Here is a 19806-nt window from a genome sequence, read left to right as displayed (position 1 = left end):
GTGGCGTACCGCAAAACGGGACTCCACGGAACACTGTTCATCTCCACCGTCGACCCCCTCCCGCCTCCACGGGCTACTGTTCATCCACCGTCGACCTCCTCCAGCCTCCACCTGCGACTGTTCATCCACGGGCTCCTGTTCATCCAGCCTCCACCACGCGCTACTCCACCGGCTACTGTTCAACTAGCCCTCTCCACGGGCTCCTGTTCAACCACCCCTCCACGGGCTACTGTTCATCCAGCCCTTCACCGTCTACTGTTCATTATGCCCTCCACGGGATGATCCTGTTCATCCTGCCCTCCACGGGGTCCTGTTCATCCAGCCCCAACCGGCTCGATCGATTGGGGTCCTGTTCATCCAGAGGCAACACCACGGGGTCCTGTTCATCCACCCCCACCGGGGAACTGTTCATCCAAACCCCCCCAGCAACGCTCACTGTTCATCCAGAGGCAGCATCGATCGGCTTCAGTTAGCAGCAGTAGCGAAGGAATCGCTCGATCGGGTTCAGTTAACAGCCATCGATCGATCGCTCGGGTTCAGTAACGCGTAGCCTGCAGTGCAATCACTCGGGTTCAGTTAGAGCCCAACGCCTCGCTCGGGTTCAGTTAGAGCCAACGCCTCACACACACGCGCGTACGTGTACGAGAGAAACGCGCATCGCTCGGCCCCCGACCTCCCACCGTAACCGGGAACTCCCCGAAATTTTCCTCGCCCTCGCTTCTACCACGGTTTTTTCCGTCATGGACGGCCCAAAGAATGTCATGCAGCTGCGTCTCCGGCCCGCCCAAGACGAAAATCCCATTTTCTGTCATGATTTTTTGTCATAGAAGTAGGAGCCCACCACATCTATGATGATACCGGGTTTTGTCACAATTATCGTCATAGAAGTGTCATATGTATGACAGAAATTTTTTTCGTTCGGCCCAAAATGTCATGGATGTGTCTTTTTTTTGTAGTGCATTGGAGGATCAGTCATATCCGTGAATGACCAGCATGGAAGAGCCAAGATAAGTGTCATCATGGTATCGACATACATCAGCCGTCGTGCCCACATTATGATATGATGAAACCCAATAATCAACATTGATTTTTGGAAACCTTCAGCTGGTGGGATCCACTTGAAACTTCGCCGAGTTTGCTCTGAAGTTGTCCTCATTTGTGGTTCTGGCGGCGATTAAAGTTGATCTAGCTCAGCTATGAAGTTAACTACAAACTTGTGTGCTCATAGGGGCTTTGATTTATCCCTTCATGAATTAATTGTCTTCGAGCCTACCAAATTGCCCACATAGTAACCTGTCAATCTTGTCAACTCCTCATGATTCAACACTTCCATCATGAAAAACAACCAGGCTTGCGCTGAAGGCTCTGACGTAGCTATCATGTGTTTCAGGAGGTCATGGTCGACTACCCAAACACACCTCACCATGTTGCACTCGAGGAGGCTGTGTCTCCATGAAACTTGAGAACCACAAGCAAAACACTCTTCATGGTGTGACATCTTTCTATTCTTATGAACCTCTTATGTAGGTAATGAGTTCTTTGCCAAACGCCATAAGAAGTTTCTCAGCTTCGCAGGAACCGGCACTCTCCACAAAGTTTTCCAGGAGCACTCGTTATTAGCATTGTTTGAGGACCCTGCTCTTTCCTCCAACCAATCCTCCCGTCTCCTTTCCGTTGCCACAATCATCCTATACCCGGATTGAACGGAAAAAATCCATTATTTTCAAAGCCCCATGCGCAGAAGTCGTCAACGAGGTTGCATTTTAGGATGAACTGTTTTGGTGCACCTAGCCGCCGCCTCCAAAAACCCTAGCTTTCTGCCTCCCACCGGCGTCGGCGTCGGTCCATCTCGTCTCCGGTGGCCCTATGGCCATGGAGGCGGAGTGGATCTCGGCCTTTGCCAGTGGGAGGGCTTCATTTTTAGATCTTTTTTCGAGCTTTGTTAGGGTTTGTGTCCTGCTCAGGATGGCGAGACGGTGACGGCTCCCTGAAGATGCAATAAAGGTCTCCCTGCCTAGCCCCCGTTCCGGTGATGCTTCTTGCATCGTCGGTGGGCGTGTGGAGTTGTGTCTCCGGCGGATTTGTCTTTGGTGGATTTTGTTCGGATCTGTTCGTCGTTCGTCTTCGTTCGTGTGTTTTCATGTTGGATCCTTTTGATCTACACTCTTCATCCGCGGCGGTTGCTGTTCTGGTGCGTTGGTTCCATGGGGCCTTAGCACGACGACTTCCCGACTGTCTACTACAACAAGGTTTGCTCGGCTCCGGCGAGGGAGGGGCGATGACAGCGGCGCGCCTTCGGCTCGCTTCAGTGCTTGTAGTCGTCGCTAGGTGGTCCACGGATCTGGATGTAATTTTTATTATTTCTAGTGTTCGTTGTACTACCATGATTGAAGATGAAAATAGATTGGAAGTTTTTCCCGAAAAAAAAAACGAGGTTGCATTTTCTTTTGAGGTTTAAAACGAGGTTACATCTTTTTGAGGGGTAAAACGTGGTTACATTTTTTTTGTTGAGGAAAGTAAAACGTGGTTACATGAATGGCCCGGATCCCTTCGTTTTGGGCTGTGCCAATAGTAATGCAATGTGTACGGGCTGTTATCATAACGGCCCACTTCAGTGTACTGTAGTGGGTTCAAAGCTAAAATGGGCTGGCGGCCTCTGGCCCAACTAATCACACAAAGCATCCAGCAAACCTAGGGTTTTATGAGCCGCCGCCGAGTATAAAGCGCCGGGCTCCGAGCTGTTCCAACCTTCCGCAGCCACCACCACCCCAACCCACCGGAGCAGACGAAGGCGGCGCCGCGGCGACCTCATCTCCGGTAAGCGGTGGATCCCTTCCTCCTCTCATGCCCCTCGAACGGATCTAGGTGCTCGAATCGCCGTCTGCTCAGATTCGTCGCCGCATCACCCCGTCAAACCCGTGCTGGTTCTAGGTTCCGCGGTTCTTGATCTCGTCCGCTGTTACAGCATCTCCGTTGGAAGTATTTGGAGTGAAATTTATTAGCTGTTTTGCGTAGGCGTTTCGTCCTAGGCTAGATCCCAACCCGCGCTAGAACTGGGCACTATGATTTCCTCTTCCCAGTGAGATCTGTTCGTGCTTGTCAGTAGTCGATGGGACGCTCAAGCTTCACAGATGCTTCTGCTGCATATTTTTTGCAACCCATGTTTTCCACTTGCAATCAGCATTCATTTTTGCTTCAAATGGTCAAATGGTCAAATGCTGCCGTGATTTTGTACGGTTATTGTCTCCTGTTGCTGCTCGCTAGCTTTAGGATCTGACGTTTGGGTGTCGTTTTGGTGATGTAGGCCAAGGGAAATGACTACCGTTCCGGGGTCTCTGGTGTGGGAGCTCGTGAAGAAAAACAACTGCTTCTTGATCAAGCAGTTCGGCAACAGCAACGCCAAGGTGCAGTTCAGCAAGGAGCCAAACAACCTCTACAATGTCCACTCCTACAAGTTCTCTGGTCCGTAGCTCTTTGCTCTGTTTTTACCCAATTGATGTGTTTGTGAGTGTGTCTGCAAGGAGCTAACTTGCTGTGAGGGGGGTATTCATTTTCAGGCTTGGCGAACAGCAAGACCGTGGCGGTCCAGCCATCAGCGGGAGAGGACAAGGCTGTCGTCCTGTCCACGACCAAGACCAAGAAGCAGAACACCCCTGCCAAGCTCCAGCACAAGACTCTGATGCGCAAGGAGTTCCGCAAGATGGCCAAGTCCGTCAAGAACCAGGTATTAACTCCAGAGTTTTGTACCTGAATTGCACTTATGCTTGGCTTCTAAGCTACAACTCTTGTCTGTTCACATGCTTTACACATGTACTGTAAGATTTAAGATGTATCTCTGTCAAGCTAAGTCTGTTTTGGTCTTCGGGTTTCATTGGTGAGTCATTGGTGAGCCAAGGTATTGCTGTGATGAGCCGTAACAATAAGGATACCAAATGATCAATTGGTTATTCGATGAAATATCATTAACGCTTGGCTTCTGAGCTGAACCTGCTAGGTTATCTGTTTTTTGTATGTTTGTGTTTAATTAGCCACCATATGTTTTTGCTGTGATGAGCGGTAAACATTAGAAAGCCAACTGATCAATTGGTTCTTCAGTGAAATACTGTTTTATACACTTGGCTTCTTAGTTTAACTTGTTAAAGAATCTAATTTATTTTGGTGTTTGTGTTTTGTTTTTATATACAAGTTTTTTGCTTTGGTGAGTCGTAACTCATAAGAAGCCCAACAGATCAATTGGTCCTTCAATTAAATACTAATTTATGCTTGGCTTCTCAGCTGAACTGTTAGAGAATCTGTTTTATTTGTGTGTTTGTATTTTGTTGCTGAACAAAATTTTGCTGTGATGAGCCGTAACACTTCAGAAGTCCCAACCGATCAATTGGTCCTTCAATGAAATACTAATTTACGCTTGGCTTCTGAGCTGAACTGGTAGAGAATCTCTTTTATTTGTGTGTTTGTATTTGGTTACTGAACAATTTTTTGCTGTGATGAGCCGTAACACTTCAGAAGTCCCAACCGATCAATTGGGTCCTTCAGTGAAATATTCTTTTACGCTTGGCTTCTGAGCTTTACTTGTTAAAGAATCTGTTTATATTTGTGTGTTTGTGTTTAATTGCTGACCAAACTTCTGCTGTGATGAGCCGTAACACTTCAGAGGACCCAGCTGATCAATTGGGTTCTTCAGTGAAATATTCTTTTACGCTTGGCTTCTGAGCAGAACTCGTTACAGAATCTGTTCTATTTGTGTGTTTGTGTTTTGTTGCTGACCCATTTTTTTGCTGTGATGAGCCGTAACACTTCAGAAGTCCCAACCGATCAATTGGGTTCTTTCAGTGAAATATTCATTTACGCTTGGCTTCTGAGCTTAACTAGTTACACACACTGTTTCCTTTGGTTGCTTTGGTTTGACTACTGGTTTAAGGTATTGCTGTGACGAGTCGTAACTCATAAGGAAACCAACCGATCAATTGGTTCTCCGATGAAATATTATTTTTACGCTTGGCTTCTGAGCTCAACCTTCGGATCAGTTTTCCTGTTATTCATCTTCATTACTGTATTGCCCTTAATTGGAAGAATTTCATTACCTTTTGATTTGAACATGACCTGAGAATTGTTTTGCTTTAATGGGTTGTTCCTCTGTCCTCCAGGTCTGCGACAACTACTACAGGCCTGATCTGACCAAGCCGGCCCTTGCAAGGCTGAGTGCCGTGTACCGCAGCCTCCAGGTTTCCAAGTCTGGAATCAAGAAGAAGAACAGGCAGCCAACTAAGCTGTAAACTCATTGAGATTGCCTTTCAGCGCTCATGTTACCATGTCTGTTCCGACAGTTTTGAGTCATAAGTGAGACCCTTGGAGGAACCATGTTACAAACCCGCCCTAGTTTGTACCCTGACAGTGTTAGAAGAATTGTTTGTGTCGATCTATAATTATTGTTTGATTTGCACTAGGGATCGCTGCTTGTTAAAATTTGCGGTGCCTGCTGTTGGATTTTCACATGCTGCATCTTCTACTTATCTTCTGGTCTGTGATCTTAAAATTTTCAACATTGAAATGACACAAACATGTGACGTTAAAGTCTCGACTTCAGAGCGAAAATATTACCTAGGAAACTACAAATATGGATTACTCTGGAAAACAAGCCATTCGTAACCAGCTGAATAAATCGACAAACTCTTCCATTGTACTATGATATTAATGATTTAAGCAAAAAGCTAACTAAGAGTGCCATGTCTATCATTCTAACTAGATTTTTGTGAATTCGCAACCAATGAACACGACACCCTAGATATTGAAAACCAACACAGGAGATGCCACGAGAAGCAAGGCGATCCAAGGAACCGGGCAAAGGTCATGGCAGTGCCTCCAAGAAGGGGACGACACCCTCATGTATCGCCGCTACCAGTTATGTGAGGGATTTTGCACTGACATCCCCGAAGTAACCAGGAGGGTTTTGGGCCCCCAAGTGCAAGGGTTCAATGATCAGCACCTGCACACATAGATACAACATTACCTTGGCTCCAACAAAACTAGCAAGGTTGTCAATCTCACTAGCTTTGCTAGTTAGAAATATGAAAAAGCACGAGTGTGTGGAAGATCGAATTGCAACAAGAAAGTAATCAAAAAGAAAGTAATCAAAAAAAACTAAAAGAAAGTGTTGCTTGAGATTGAAAACTTATAGGAAGGAGATAGACCGAGATCCAGAGGTTCACTAGCGGTTTCTCTCAAAAATATAGCATGGTGTGGTGAACAAATTACAGTTGCATATTGATTAAATTGCAATATTTATGTAAATGCATCTAATGCTTTGCACTACCTTATATCATGCTTAGTTTTGTCTTCTGTCTAGCTTACTCTAAGTTAGTTTGCTTGCCTTGATCTATTTTAGATAACTTTATTCTGGACTATTTTGCATGTGACTGTTTACTCTATTCTTCTTCGAGGAATTAGCTTCTTTCAAAGAATTTGATAAAAACCCTCCCATTCACCCCTCCCCCTCTAGTTGATAAACACTCTTTCAAATTATAACTATGACTATCCATGACATGATTAATATATGAGCATCACATCCCAATATCTATAGACCATTATCCAACTGCATAGGTAATACTCTGCCCAAGACTGCTATCTATCGATCATGCATCTTAAAGTATTAAGTAAAAACAGAGTATTGCAATAAGTAAGACGACATGAAGTAGATGATATATTGTCTTCACCCTATGTTCAAAGGACAACTATACAATCATGTTTTTATCCCTAGTAGCAACAACATAATACAAACCTTTTCCGCTTTCTTTCACTGCGGTACATTACTTGCAAGGTTAACCCAACTATCAAACCCCTACAGTGAAGTCAAAAGGCAACTACAATTTGATGCTCAGGCGAAGAGCATCATATGTGGTCATCTGACCGAAGGATAGTATGGTCGTGTTAGCTCTTTGGAAACCTCAAAGATGATCTTGGGACGGATTTCAGAAGTCAAGGAAGGTGTTTCCACTTACAGGGACTCTCTAGTTGATACTCTTTAGAATCTTTTCAATCACTAGTTCAAATTCGAACCAGGGTGACTTACTAAGGGCATGTACAAAGGTATTGACTCAGCTGTCTATAAGAATTGACAGCTCAGATTTTTTATGACGTGGGAGAGAGAGAGAATGAAGAGAGAGAGGGAGTCCGTCGGTAGACTTACAGATCGTGGTTAGCGCTAATTTTTCGGTCCTTAGCGATAGCCTTTCCCCGTTGTATGGAGGGCATCTGTTATTTTTCCCCTCTTCGTGGCTGCCCGAGGCATGCAAGATTTAATTTGCAGTTTCTAATTTTGCGGTCCTACTGATAGAACAAACAGACGGTCTATTTGCAGAGGATGTTTTTAATGCTGTCTGGATGTGACGTGGAAGACTATTACAGATGGTTGGTGTCTGGACTAATGTACATGCCCTAAGGAGGGATTAACAAGTTCTGTAAGAAAAACATACTTAAACTCCTCTTGAGCGGCACCATACATGGCCATCAGGCTCCATAGGAAATTACCAGACTTATTTCGAAAGTGAAACTTAATATGATATTCCCCTCACAAAAGTTCCAATGTCGAGTGGATGCCAAGCAAATTTCTACCTGACCTACCAGATGGGTAAAACATGCCATACACAATCATGGCCTCACGAAAAAAAGGTCTAGATCACATGTCTGAAAATCATGTTTACCTGACTCGGTTATACCCACAAAGCCTAACAGGTTATCCCTTACATAATCGGCAATGCGTTTGTGCTTAGCCAAGTGCCCAAGACTTCTACTATTTCGAAGCATATGCCTCACATGATGAACCATTATCAAATTTAGAAACCTTCACCTCTTTGCTGAAGTACACTTGGTTTTTTGTTACACACGCTATAAGCTCACATAACATGGTACTTCCTCCTATCCAAATTAATTGACACAGGTTTAGTACAACTTTGTACTAAAGTTGTAGTAGACCAACGCCAATTAATATGGATTGGAGGGAGTATCATGTACAGTATCAGTTAAGTCTACTTTGGTTGTGTCATTAACCAGGTGGAAGAGATGCTTGTCATCATGTTCGGGATCATTATCCTCCTCATCTGACAGCGAGAGGGTCCGAAAATGTTGACAACGTCGGCGCAAGCTTAAGCCGGTCGAACTCCAATTGTTTAAATACCGATGATGTGTTAAAGTCATTGTGGCTGTAGTAAATCTGGACATGGATTTTTAGAGCACCTGTCCCAGGCCCTGCTATCCTAGCTCTCCAATATCGCTTTAAGATCCATGCGACACAACTAACTTTCTATATGAAATTTTCTCTTTTTTGTTTCTCCCACATAGAACATATCTTCAAGTTTAAACCTATGCAGCGTGGCAAAGCTTTCTAACTAGAATCTAGGATAAATCTTTCAGAATTTTTTGTCCGATATAAATACTACTAGTAAGGTACACGTGCATTGCACACATGAGATTTGGCAACCAAATTATGAATAAATATCACATTATAGCATGTAAGCTTTGAGTCATATATGCATGATGTAGATGTTCGTTTAATTCTTATAGTTCATCTCATTCAAAATCAATTAGTTTTTATAAAAAATAATCTATTTTAAGATTCATGGAATTGCGCGTTGTAAAGCATAAAGTAAAAGCAAATAATGGCAATTCATCTAGAATTTTTTTGGGGAATTATGATACAAAAATTCTAGAACAAAGAAGAAGTGCTTGTGTTTTGAGATTTGTGCATTTGATTAAGTTCAACCATGGAGTCTTCTAGATTGTACATGTGGCAAAATCTGGTGGAATGTAGATGATATCCAACGACCAGTAGTGCTCGGATTTGCCATCTCTACACCATCGGATTGGTTTCATTCAACGACCATCTTTCAAAGTTATTCGCGCACTATATAGGGGTATAGAAAAAATATGATTTTTTAATCAAACAATACATATTTTGTATATTTATATTTGACAAAAAAAACTGAAAGATTTATCCTAAATTCTACTTAGAAAGCTTTGCCACGCTGCATAGGTTTGAACTTTACGATATGTTCTATGTGGGAGAAACAAAAAAGAGAAATGTATTTCCACGAATCTTAAAGCAGGAAATGAATGGCTAGATAGAGAGGGCCTGGGTGCATGTGCTCTAATATATATTTTCGGTAGTAAATCTCCTGTATTAAGCGTATATTTCTGGTTTCATATATACTAGCTGAATCAATCATATGTACAACAGAGATCCAGCCATGAATTTGCCATTCTAGCTAGTGACACACTGACCACTAGTAATTCTTGCGACTTGTCTGAACCACACTGCCGTTCTGACGCTGATGCTGAACTCTCGCCTCCGGCAGCTCGTCCTGCGGCGGCGCCGGCGCCGGCCCGAGCCGGTGCATGACCGAGCGGTAGGCCATGAGCCCCAGGTGATGCACCTTGTCGTACAGCTTCTCCGGCCGCAGCGGCGCCACGTACATCCCGACGGCGTCCAGCTGCCAGCCGCTCCGCCCGCAGAACCCCACGATCACGCCCCCCTCCACCGCGAACTCGAACGGCGTGCCCTCGGCGGCGCCGAACGGCCCGTACGCCGCGCGCTCCGTCCTGAACGCCAGCGACCGGATCACCGGCGAGCCGCCGGGCGCCACCGCGCCGTACCGCCCGCTCACGGCCGTCAGGTGCTCGTCCGGGAAGCTCAGCTTGATCTACGCATACGCACGCAGCAGTCCAGTCAAGAAAAAGCACGGCTGTGAACGCGATCTTGCCGATCGAGCGCATCGACGTACGTACCAAGTACCAACCTGGGTGGTGTGGTTGCCGCCGGCGCCGCCGTGCCGCTCGCCAGGGACGGCGAGGCCGCTCCTGTCGTACTCCACGGCGATGGAGACGACGCAGCGGTGGTCGTACGACAGTGTGACGCCGCGGATCCCGGTGTGCCCGCCGTCGTCCCACGGGTTCCCGCCGGTGCCGCCCCATGGCCCGACCTTCATGAGCTTCTTTGACGCGACCATCTTCCTCTGCGGCGGCGGCGGCAGCTGCTGCTGCTGAAACAAACGATGCAGCTTGGAATTTCAGCAAGGGAGTGAATGTTTTTTAAAGCAAAACCTATGTATTTTCTTGGGACGAAACAAAGCTAGCTTTTTAGAGATTTTTAAGGAATGTTTACACAAGAACGCAAGTACAAACAAACATGAAAGGAGGATTGATTAAGAATTCAGATGTGATGAGAATCCGATTTGCTTGACTGAAAAATGAAAGTAAATGCTAGTGAGATCACTTGTGTACCATGTTTGCCTCCACTCCAGATATGTGCAGCAGGGCTATCACACCAGGCGGTAAGTGGTAAGATGAGCAGCTAGCTAGCTAATCTTCTAAGAACAAGTGTACTTATATGGGTTAAAGTAGCTGGTGAAAAAAATGGCAGGTCCAGCCAAAATGGCAGCTGGCAAGATTGTAGTATACATGATGATGAGAAATACAAGTGGAGAGCAGAACTGGATGCTCTCTCTTGAGAGATCAGTAGGCATACTGCTTTGCTTTCCATAAAGCTAAGCATACTGTACAGGAACATGCTCTTCTTCACCTACAAGTTATGGTACCAAAGAATCAAGAAATATGACGTCGTTCAGTGCAGTGGCGGAGCTAGACGGTGATTATTGGGGGGGCTGAGGACAAAACACTCAATTTCCAAGGGATAAAATACCTAAAAAAATTCAATCTCAGCCCTCTAAAAAAAAAATTCTTCACAAAACTAGCCAAGGCTGGGGGGGCCACGGCACCTGCAGCTTTGTACATAGCTCCGCCAGTGGTTTAGTGTTAGCATCTCCCAAAAGGCCAAAACTGCATAACATTTTTTGAATTCATCACCTCTATGGTCGCAACGTTTGGAGCCAGATTTTTTGAATTTTCGACAAAGTTTTTTTTTTGTCAAAGAGATTTTTTGAATTAATTGGGAACTTTTCATCGGAAAAGCCGGAATGCCCTGGGGTCTTTTGATCGCAACGTCTGCAGCCAGATGTTGCTAAGAACATCGCCGCCGATATGCTTGTGGCGTTGGCTGCTCCCGCTCAATCTGCAAAATCCAACCTCGGAGCTTGGGTGCAAAGCTTCTCAATGTAATCGTTTGGGTACAAAGCTTCTGTTGCAAGGGACATTTTTAGAATTCCTTAAGAAACTTCTATGTTTTTTGTAACCAACCTCTACTAAATTACTCCCTCCGCTCCAGATAAATTGAAGTTGTAGATTTGTCCTAAGTTGAACTTGTTGCGTCAAATATATATAGTGCAAACTAATTTGAAGTTGTAGATTTGTCCTGAGTTGTATATTTTTCTATAGAATCAGTCAAATTTAAACAAGTTTGACTTTGGACAAAACTAGAACTTCAGTTGATTTGGAACGGGGAGAGTACTTTACATCTGTTACATGCCCATCTTGTTTGATGGGTGATGAACAGAGACGATATGGATTCCCAACTTTGTTCAAAGGTAGGAGGAGCAGAGAAGGTATGGATTCTATGATAAGTATAATGGCCAAACCGGAGAATATGATGCAGATTGGTAGAGGTCATGACAGGAAAGGGAGAACAACTTAATTGATGGCATATAAAGTTGTGTTTCAGAAATTCCTTGGCTCCCAAATCCATTTTGTTCTCGGAGTATCTGACGAACAGGTTAATCGCAACAAAGAAGTGAAAATGCACAATTGCTCCCATCGGCATCCAACTGCCGGTAAATCAGTTCTACTACATGTCTACATCGACAGGTGGTTATCCTTGACACGTACCAAATCCGTTGTCTGCAGCTAAATGATTGTAAATATTTGTGACAATGAGTTCTCAATGATCGCAGTGGAGCTAAATGATTTACTACATGTCTCCTCTATTCGAAAGGCTTGCTACCGGCAAAACTCCACCTTGCAACTATGTTCTAAATGATCGCGGTGTTGAAGATTTGAAATTTCCAATAAGTTGAATCTAGGAAAATAGTAGGTAAGACATGATAACCACGATAACCGGATCAAGAAGCGTAGTGATGTAACTAGCCATCCAATCAGATACAAAAAAAGACAAATATCATATCCATATCGATTGTTGGCATGACATCCAGAAACAATCCCTAACATAAGGGATATGAGAACGTACGACGTGGTGGAAGAAGAACCGGGCGCATAGATCACCATGTCACTGAGGAGGTTGTCGACGCCGGGGAAGTCGTCGTCCGCTACCACGGTGAAGAAGAATCCAGCAGTCGCGTGAAAGTGCTCCCCAAAAACTTGACCACCCCTCCGCCGTACAAGATCACAAGATGCGGGGTTTCGGAGCCATGTTGTCTCACTTCAAGGTCGTTCACGACGCACGTGCGAGGTGGGCGACGGAGGAGGAGCACACGTGTATGTGCCCACTTCTTAGGTTCTTAGGGGTGTGTGAGACCATCCAACCTTATATGTTTTTCCAAAGCCTCCTCCCCAACCAGGGTGGGACTAAACTTCATACAACCCTTGTCATGCATGAATGGGACACATGGGCCTCTAGGATTTTCAGAAATTATTGGTAATAATAAAAGGGCTAAAAGCCCAATGATTCCAACATTGGCTACTCCTTGCCGATGGCATCTATCCTCCATGGGTCACATTTGTGAAGGCAATTCAATGTTCGGAAGGCAACAAGAAATTTCACTTTACAAAGTGAAGAAAATCTATGTGAAAGAATATTGAGAGAGTTTTTGGGGTGCTTCAAGCTCGCTTTGCGATGTTAGGTGACCCCGTTGAGCACTAAAACCCAAAGATATTGTGGCATATCATGACAACATGTACTATCTTGCACAACATGATCGTTCAGGATGAGAGAGGTCCGCGGGAGGACTTTAGGTACGTCTACAATGGGGAACACATGGAGCCAGAACATCAAGCAAACATCATCCAAAGATTTCTGACGGCATGAGATCGAGAAGCAAGAAACTCATCACCAACTCCAGATGATCTTGCTTAGCACGTGTGCCAACTTCACATCACTTGGTTGTTGTGCATTTGTCATGTTTTTATTTGTATTAGTACTTCATTTGCGCTCTATGTTGTCTTTGAATTTGGAATGTTGTTGAAATATGTGCATTAGATATATCAAGTCAAATTAATATGTTGCACAAATGTGATTTAAATGGGATTTGTATGCAACAAGATGCAAGAAACAGCAAAATTATAGGAGACTAAGTTTTGGGGGAAGAGCTAGGTGCACAAGAGTTTAACTCCTCAGAGTGTGAAAAGTTAAGTTTTAAGGGGTCATTTGGGGAGTCAAATTTTTAGGAAGGTGTAGAGAAGCTTTTACAAGTCCGTCGTGCGCCAACAAGTGATGAACCAATAATCCTACACCTACGTGGCTATTACGGGCTACTTACGTAAACCTCCCTCCAAATTCTATCGGCCCCCCTAAATTCAACTGGGGTGGGGGCCCCCTTCCTTCTTATCTCCAATCAAAACTCTCCAACTGGCTCAGCCCCGTAAAACATGGGTAAAAACCTGTGGATGTAGCATTGCTCACAGAGATGTGGGTTCCTAGTTTTTGTTTTTGAGGGATTCCTAGCTTTATTAAAAGGTCGGAGGAGCAGAGAAGGTATGGATTCTGTGGTAAGTGTAACTGCCAAAGAGGAGAATATGATGCCGATTGGTAGGCGCCACGCAGGCAAGAAAGAATAACATAATTGTTGGCATATATAGTTGTGATTGAGCAATTCCTTGGTTCCCAAATCCATTTTGTTCTCTGCGTACGTATCTGGCCAATCAGTTCACGGCAACAAAGCTGCGATAATGAACAACTGTGCCCATCAGGATCCAACTGCCAATAATCGGTTCTACCAGACTACCACAACGACAGCTGGTTGCTCTTGATACGTACCGAATCCGTTGTCTGAAGCAGAATGATTGTAAGTGGTTGTGACAAGGCATCTTAATGCTCACACCTCATTTCTGTTGCCAGTGTTAACAGCTCAAACTGGCTCTCTCATTCATCAAATCATCACCCCGCCCACTTTCTCGAGATAGGCTTTCGTCCCGCTTTATATGCAAAGCAAATCGCCCGTCCGGTTAGCTGCAAGAATTAGTTCTTTGAGTGGTTCGCTCAACCGCGCGATTCGTCGTATACTCGTCTTATCAGAGTAACCTGCCTTGATTTCATCACCGAACCGGTAGAAGGGAGTGAGAGACAGACATGCACACAAGTGATTCACACTGGCAGCAGAGATGCATGCGTTGGCCTAGCTAATCACTCACACCACCTAAATAAAGCCTTTGCTGATCTGTGCCAAAAGGAAATTAAGATGAGAATCCCCACAGGAACATCATAATCCTCTTTGACAGGTGTGTTGGTGCCCTGCCCTGCCCTGCCTGCACAAGGATGCTCTTTTCTTGCATTAGCTCCTGCAATGGCTAAAAAGGAGCACAAATCATACCGCTGATTAATCTGCTTGCTTTTTAAGTGTGCCATACGCCAATTAGCAGCTGCTAACAATGGTTTTCTACCATGTGCGTCCTTCACAAAAGTAGCAGCCTCCTATCTTCAAGCCGTGGGTTGAGGCCACAAACCAATTATTAGCCAGCCATGAGCCGCCTGAGATAATGGAAATAGGCCAGCCCCTGAAACGTGGGGCCCGGGGAGCTCCCTCCCCGCCTATAAAACAGGCGCGCGCCTTCGCTCCAACCCATCTCTCTCACGCTCACACACCTCTGTTTCTTCATCGTGCCCGCTACTTCAAAGAAGCAAGCACACGTCCTCCATGGACTCCAAGATGTTGCGCTCCGCCGTCATCGCGGCCGCCGTCGCCGTGTCCACGCTCGCGGGGGTCGCCTACGCCGTCGACCCGCCGGCCGCCGCGCCGGGCCCCGGCGGCCACGCCACCTCCGGCGCCGCCGCGCTGTCGTCGTCGTCGATGGTCGCCGCCGTCCTCTGCCCGGCCGTCGCGCTCCTCCTCGCCAACCTGCGCCACTGATGATCGGACGAAAAGGATCCATGCATGCATGCATGCTATGCTGTCAAATTAACCGTCGACGTGCGTCGCGCGGATATCGGTCTCGTTGTGTCCCTGTACGTCTTTGCTCGTTTGATTTCTGAATGATGATTGGTCGGTCCGCGCGCTGTACAACCAATTAATGTAAAATTCTATTGATTCGGTTATTAAGGGTACATGCCAGCATAATATTCATCGTCCTCATCTTTGCTCAAGCCTCAAGAACATTCTGCCAGGCTCCCTTTCACTTTATTTCCTTGCGATTTCGACGTATTTGCACCCTCAATCAATCCTAGGTAGGTTCAGTTGGGATAATGAGTTGAAAGGGAATGCAAAGCTAAGAAAGTAGCTAAAGGAAACAATGATTGCACCACAAACGGGATAAAAAGCGTGACATTATGCAAAGCTAAGAAAGCGGCTGGTTGCCATGCAATGCGATGGCTGTAAAGCAGACGCACATATCCATCAAAATAGTGCAACCTGACCTGGACTTTTCCAGTGCTGTTCAACTCATCCCTGAATTATCTGCTCTCCTGTTTTTGTTGTTGTTCGAAAAACAAATACATAGCGCACGCTAGCTAGTACTCCCTCCGTAAAGAAATATAAGAGCGCTCTTATATTTCTTTACAGTGGGAGTAGTAGTTATGCACAGACAAGCAAAGATTGCAAAAAAAGAGAGAGAGCAAAGATTGCAGAAAATCCCTACACATTGCGTGTAAATAAATTGGCACAATTTGCAGAGTGGGAGTAATTTTTCTTTTACTAATATGGCAGTCATTTCTGATGGAAAAGGCCCGGGCAATCCCTCATTTTCAAAACCAAAAAAAAAAAGAAGGTTTATTAGTCATTTTAAAATTGTAATCAAGTTCAATGTTGACCAAGATGCAGCACCACGCCATTCCGATGGAAAATGTTAAAATGGAGGAAATAAAGTAAAAAAGACGGAAACAAAGTATACATTTTTTAGAACAACTTTTTGTTAGATGGTTAAAATGGTGGTTGTTAACCACAACCCACTAGGGATCAAAGGTTTGGTTTGACGTCATGCATGCCACATTATGACATAATGTTATTTTACCAGTACGCCACTTCCTCGTCGATAGTAAGGCACCTAGGGTGTGGTCGATAATCTTGAACCTCCCTGACATGTAACTGTTCATGTACAACTTGGTGTAATCTAGAAGAAGAGAAGATTGTTCGAGTGTTTTTAGCATTATGGTGATTCGTGGTCTGATATATCTTATTTTCCACGGAATGGCAACATGCTTCTTGCTACAATACACTAAAATACACTGTAATGCATATATGTTTATGATTTATATATCTTGCAGTTTAAGCATATAAGTTATTCCTATTGTTTCCATACAACCCAAAGAAAAGGAACATCTTCTTAATCTCCAATATCCTTGAGAGAATTTATTCGGTGACATAATATTAAATAGGTACTTGAGTATTTTCCATTATATTACTACAAAACAAAATGAGTAACTACATCTCTACAATACATATTGCTAAGGAGTAACTACATGTTTACAAGAAAAATTGCGGTCGATGCAGACTACCAACTATAATCTACAAGACTGTCAACAATATCAACGCCAGCTTCGAGGTGTGCGAGCACGCGTTCGTTGGCAAGTAGCTCTTGCGTGAAGAGCCTTTTCCAGCCGGTGCACCATGCGGTGGCCTCCCCAAACGAGGGTTTCGCGGCCTGCAACCAATGTCGCAGTGCAACTTCCCATTTATCGAAGAATAGCTCGGCTTCTAGTATTAATACCATGTCTTCAACATGCACGAGAGGTGCCCATAGCATCAACTTGCAGAACGAGGAGTCGATTTGCTTCGGCGGCGTGATCCTCAGGTTCCGTGTGAACTGTGCGAGCTTCGGCAAGATGTGATGTCGGCTGAAGGTATCCCATTGCGTTGGGTCAAGGTATTCCTTCCATGGCGAGACGATGTCGTAGCCACCATTGCTTATCTCGCTTTCGACAATGTTATAGAGACTCTCTGGTAAGTGGCCGATGAGAGGAATGAACGGGTGAAGCCAGTGGTGACAGTCCGGATCCCACGATGGCATCCACTCTCGCGCATCCATAGCCATCCTCGGCATGATCACCTTCTCGATGATGTACCGCAAGGTGGAGGATGGCAGTGTGGCCTTCCACATCCCTAGCGTGCGGTTCTCCTGGATCACCTTCTTGGAATTGACGATCGCCGCCAATGCATCCGCCGTCTCCACACTATCGTCCCCTTGAAGCGTCATGTCACGTAGCAGTGAGAGGATCTTTTCGTAGCACTCTACTTCAAGCCGCAAGGCTCGTGAAAGACCCTTCCACTTATGCCACTCCTCTTCCACATGTGGCAACGGCGGAACGTATAGGCCGTTGTCATATGGTTTCTCACAATGACCGATGCCAGCTTTTGGACACCGCACGGTGAATTGTATAGGCGCGATGATCCCTTGCCCATGTGCACCGAGACCTGAGCCTTCTCGATAGTTCCAACGTCGCATCATCTTCGCCACTGCGAGGCTAGGGAATGCGAGGTTTCCTGACATATCATGTTCCACTAGCGCCATGCCGAGCAAGCAAACAGACGACCGGCAAACAAAAAGTTTGCCAAAGATGAGGGTTTCTTAATGTGAGACAAGGCTTTAGGTTAGAGTGATGTTTCACACTTTGTTCCTTTGTGTTGATTAATTACGAGAGTGTTTTTTCTTTCTCAAAAACACACAAGAGATTTGTGCATTACTATTTCATTAAGAGAGAGAAGTCACTAGTAGAAAAAGGGTCAAATGTTAAGCACATTAGTGCCGGTTCCAACGGCTAGCCAGCCGCTTTCATTAGTACCAGTTCGTGGGCGACCTTTAGCACCGGTTCGTGCCACGGACCGGTACTAAAGTGAGTGGTGGCAGGATGTTGTCAGTCCGGGGCCCCTCCAGCACCTTTAGTACCGGTTCATGGCACGAACCGGTGCTAAAGGTCATCCTACATAAACCATTCGTCCACCCGAGCTCGCTCTGTTCTTCCCCTTTCCCCTCTCCTCTCTGTTCTTCCCCTCTTCCTCTCGAGCTCATCACACATTTTGCCCAAAATTTGTCAAGATTTGAAGGCCCCCATCCATTCAAATGATCACAAAGGTTAGCAACTTTGTCCTTTCATCTCTCATTGCTAGATTAGCTCTTGCAATGCTTTGTATAGTGATTAATTTATGAGTTTAGTAATTTGGTAGAAAATATATGTGCTAGTATTTGATTTATATGCAATTTGTGGTCAAAACTAACACTTAGTTTGCATATGTAGGTGTGGTTTACTTAGTGCCTTCTAAATCTCCGTCGTAACCACAGTCGATCGCCCGCACCGTTCCGTCGCCGGCACCACCTTGTGGTGAGCCTCTTGTTCATGAATGTTTTACATTACCAAATTGATGTTTGTGCGATTTGGATATATAGTTACTCGTATAATTATCTTACCCGTACGTTGTTTGTTATACATAGTGCCATGGTTTTGATATCCGTCCCCGTCGGCCCTCGTCCTTGTTATGATTCGGATGTGGTATATTCTCTTTTAAAACTAGTTGTTGCATTTCGTGTTTATGACAAATTATGCCCATCAAGTTGACATAGATATTTTTTTCTAGGAGGTGTGTGAACCGGAAATTCCAACCGACCCTATTGTCGAGAGGTTAAATTTAGTTGAAAGAGAAAACGAGTATTTGAAAGAAAAATTGAAAAGAATTGAGGGGGAGAAGATGGAATCGGAGTTGCATGTTGCCGATGTCGTCGATGATCACAAGATCAAGATGGAGAAAATGCGCTTGAAGATTAGAAAGATTAGAAAATATGCCATTGATAGTGAGGCTTGGTATCATTATGCTGTTGGATCAATTGTTACCTTAGTTGCGATCTTGATCGCATTTGTTATTGCATTTAAATTCTTTAGTTAGAGAGTTATTTGTTTGTTGCATTTAAGTCTTGTATGAACTTTATGTATGAACTTGTATTAATTTGGTCTATTCGGTGTTGTGTAATGAAGATGAGTCGACAATGGATGTACGATGACCGATGCTCTCTGTAACATCCCAAATTTTCAATTTGGAATGTTATATATTAGATCATCATTGCATAGCATATTTTATTGCATTTTGGCAAATCCTCGAAAATCCTAAGCAACTCAAGGACCCTCGGAGAGAGTTGGGGATTTTTCCTGGTTTTCATATTTGATTTTTATCAAATATTGAAACGAGGATTTTTGGTTTTAATTATTTTCTCTCCGAAAAATATTTCATATTAAAATAAATGAGAGGAGAAAATATGACATCTCCAAAATAATTGAAGTATTGGAGGAAAAAATATTAAAATCAAATATTTGATTTTATTCGGATTTTATTTGCAATTTTATTTGCATTAGAAAAATTGCACGTTTTAAAAACTGCATTTTTGGGCCAAGAAAATGTTCATCTCGTTCTAATTATTTTAGTTAGACGGTGAAAATTTGTTTTGGCATTTTTGGATTTTTATTTATTTTTCTAGGATTTTTTTAGTTCGGCGGAATTATTTAAAAATAATAATCGCCCGAGCGCCGACTGGGCCGAAGCCCAGCGGCGCGGCCCAGCAGCCCACCCCGAGTCGTCCCCGACCTGGAGACGGACTCCTGCCGCCGCCCGTGTCCCTCCAGGACACGTCGCCGCCGCCGCCTTGCCCCCTCCCCCACGGCACCCCCCCTACTATATATACTACCCCACCCCGCCGCCTCACCCCACCCCGTTCCCGAAGCCGCCGCCGCCGAAGGAAGCCGCCGGAGCCGCCCGACCCCGCCGCCGAAGG

General features: G+C 44.8%; 3 protein-coding genes and 8 non-coding genes across 11 annotated transcripts; 9 read left to right on the top strand and 2 right to left on the bottom strand.

Moving 5' to 3' along the window:
* Positions 1-2681: 2681 nt before the first annotated feature.
* Positions 2682-5446, top strand: LOC123182833 (60S ribosomal protein L28-1). Its single transcript, XM_044595503.1, has 4 exons — positions 2682-2817; positions 3305-3462; positions 3558-3724; positions 5148-5446. The coding sequence occupies exons 2-4, from the start codon at positions 3315-3317 to the stop codon at positions 5274-5276; spliced, it is 444 nt and encodes a 147-aa protein (XP_044451438.1). The 5' UTR covers positions 2682-2817; positions 3305-3314; the 3' UTR covers positions 5277-5446.
* Positions 3898-3985, top strand: LOC123183757 (small nucleolar RNA R24). The gene has a single exon (XR_006492784.1). It is a non-coding gene; the product is annotated as a small nucleolar RNA R24 (small nucleolar RNA).
* On the top strand, positions 4041-4131 carry LOC123183759 (small nucleolar RNA R24). Its single transcript, XR_006492786.1, has one exon. It is a non-coding gene; the product is annotated as a small nucleolar RNA R24 (small nucleolar RNA).
* Positions 4190-4279, top strand: LOC123183758 (small nucleolar RNA R24). Its single transcript, XR_006492785.1, has one exon. It is a non-coding gene; the product is annotated as a small nucleolar RNA R24 (small nucleolar RNA).
* On the top strand, positions 4334-4424 carry LOC123183751 (small nucleolar RNA R24). The gene has a single exon (XR_006492779.1). It is a non-coding gene; the product is annotated as a small nucleolar RNA R24 (small nucleolar RNA).
* Positions 4479-4570, top strand: LOC123183752 (small nucleolar RNA R24). Its single transcript, XR_006492780.1, has one exon. It is a non-coding gene; the product is annotated as a small nucleolar RNA R24 (small nucleolar RNA).
* Positions 4627-4718, top strand: LOC123183753 (small nucleolar RNA R24). The gene has a single exon (XR_006492781.1). It is a non-coding gene; the product is annotated as a small nucleolar RNA R24 (small nucleolar RNA).
* LOC123183754 (small nucleolar RNA R24) lies at positions 4775-4867 on the top strand. Its single transcript, XR_006492782.1, has one exon. It is a non-coding gene; the product is annotated as a small nucleolar RNA R24 (small nucleolar RNA).
* LOC123183750 (small nucleolar RNA R24) lies at positions 4924-5014 on the top strand. The gene has a single exon (XR_006492778.1). It is a non-coding gene; the product is annotated as a small nucleolar RNA R24 (small nucleolar RNA).
* Positions 5447-9175: 3729 nt separating the features above from the next.
* On the bottom strand, positions 9176-10484 carry LOC123174507 (jacalin-related lectin 19). The gene is made up of 3 exons (XM_044590052.1): positions 10276-10484; positions 9792-10034; positions 9176-9695 (listed from the first exon to the last, which is right to left on the bottom strand). Exons 1-3 carry the CDS (start codon positions 10276-10278, stop codon positions 9279-9281), a joined length of 663 nt encoding a protein of 220 aa, XP_044445987.1. The 5' UTR covers positions 10279-10484; the 3' UTR covers positions 9176-9278.
* Positions 10485-16365: 5881 nt separating this feature from the next.
* On the bottom strand, positions 16366-17559 carry LOC123174491 (septin and tuftelin-interacting protein 1 homolog 1-like). Its single transcript, XM_044590051.1, has one exon. The coding sequence runs from the start codon at positions 17557-17559 to the stop codon at positions 16543-16545; it is 1017 nt and encodes a 338-aa protein (XP_044445986.1). The 3' UTR covers positions 16366-16542.
* Positions 17560-19806: the final 2247 nt, after the last annotated feature.

This window comes from Triticum aestivum, chromosome 1D, assembly GCF_018294505.1.
Source record: "Triticum aestivum cultivar Chinese Spring chromosome 1D, IWGSC CS RefSeq v2.1, whole genome shotgun sequence".
Taxonomy (NCBI): Eukaryota; Viridiplantae; Streptophyta; class Magnoliopsida; order Poales; family Poaceae; genus Triticum; species Triticum aestivum.
Note: the sequence above shows the minus strand (reverse complement) of the source record. Positions and strands in the feature narration are given on the sequence as shown.

Coding starts and splice junctions, on each gene's coding strand:
- LOC123182833 (XM_044595503.1), top strand. CDS start 3,315: ATGACTACCGTTCCGGGGTCTCTGGTGTGGGAGCTCGTGAAGAAAAAC. Junction 3,463..3,557: donor CCACTCCTACAAGTTCTCTG/GTCCGTAGCTCT, acceptor ATTCATTTTCAG/GCTTGGCGAACAGCAAGACC. Junction 3,725..5,147: donor CCAAGTCCGTCAAGAACCAG/GTATTAACTCCA, acceptor TCTGTCCTCCAG/GTCTGCGACAACTACTACAG.
- LOC123174507 (XM_044590052.1), bottom strand. Junction 9,696..9,791: donor GCGGCAACCACACCACCCAG/GTTGGTACTTGG, acceptor GCGTATGCGTAG/ATCAAGCTGAGCTTCCCGGA.
- LOC123174491 (XM_044590051.1), bottom strand. CDS start 17,559: ATGGCGCTAGTGGAACATGATATGTCAGGAAACCTCGCATTCCCTAGC.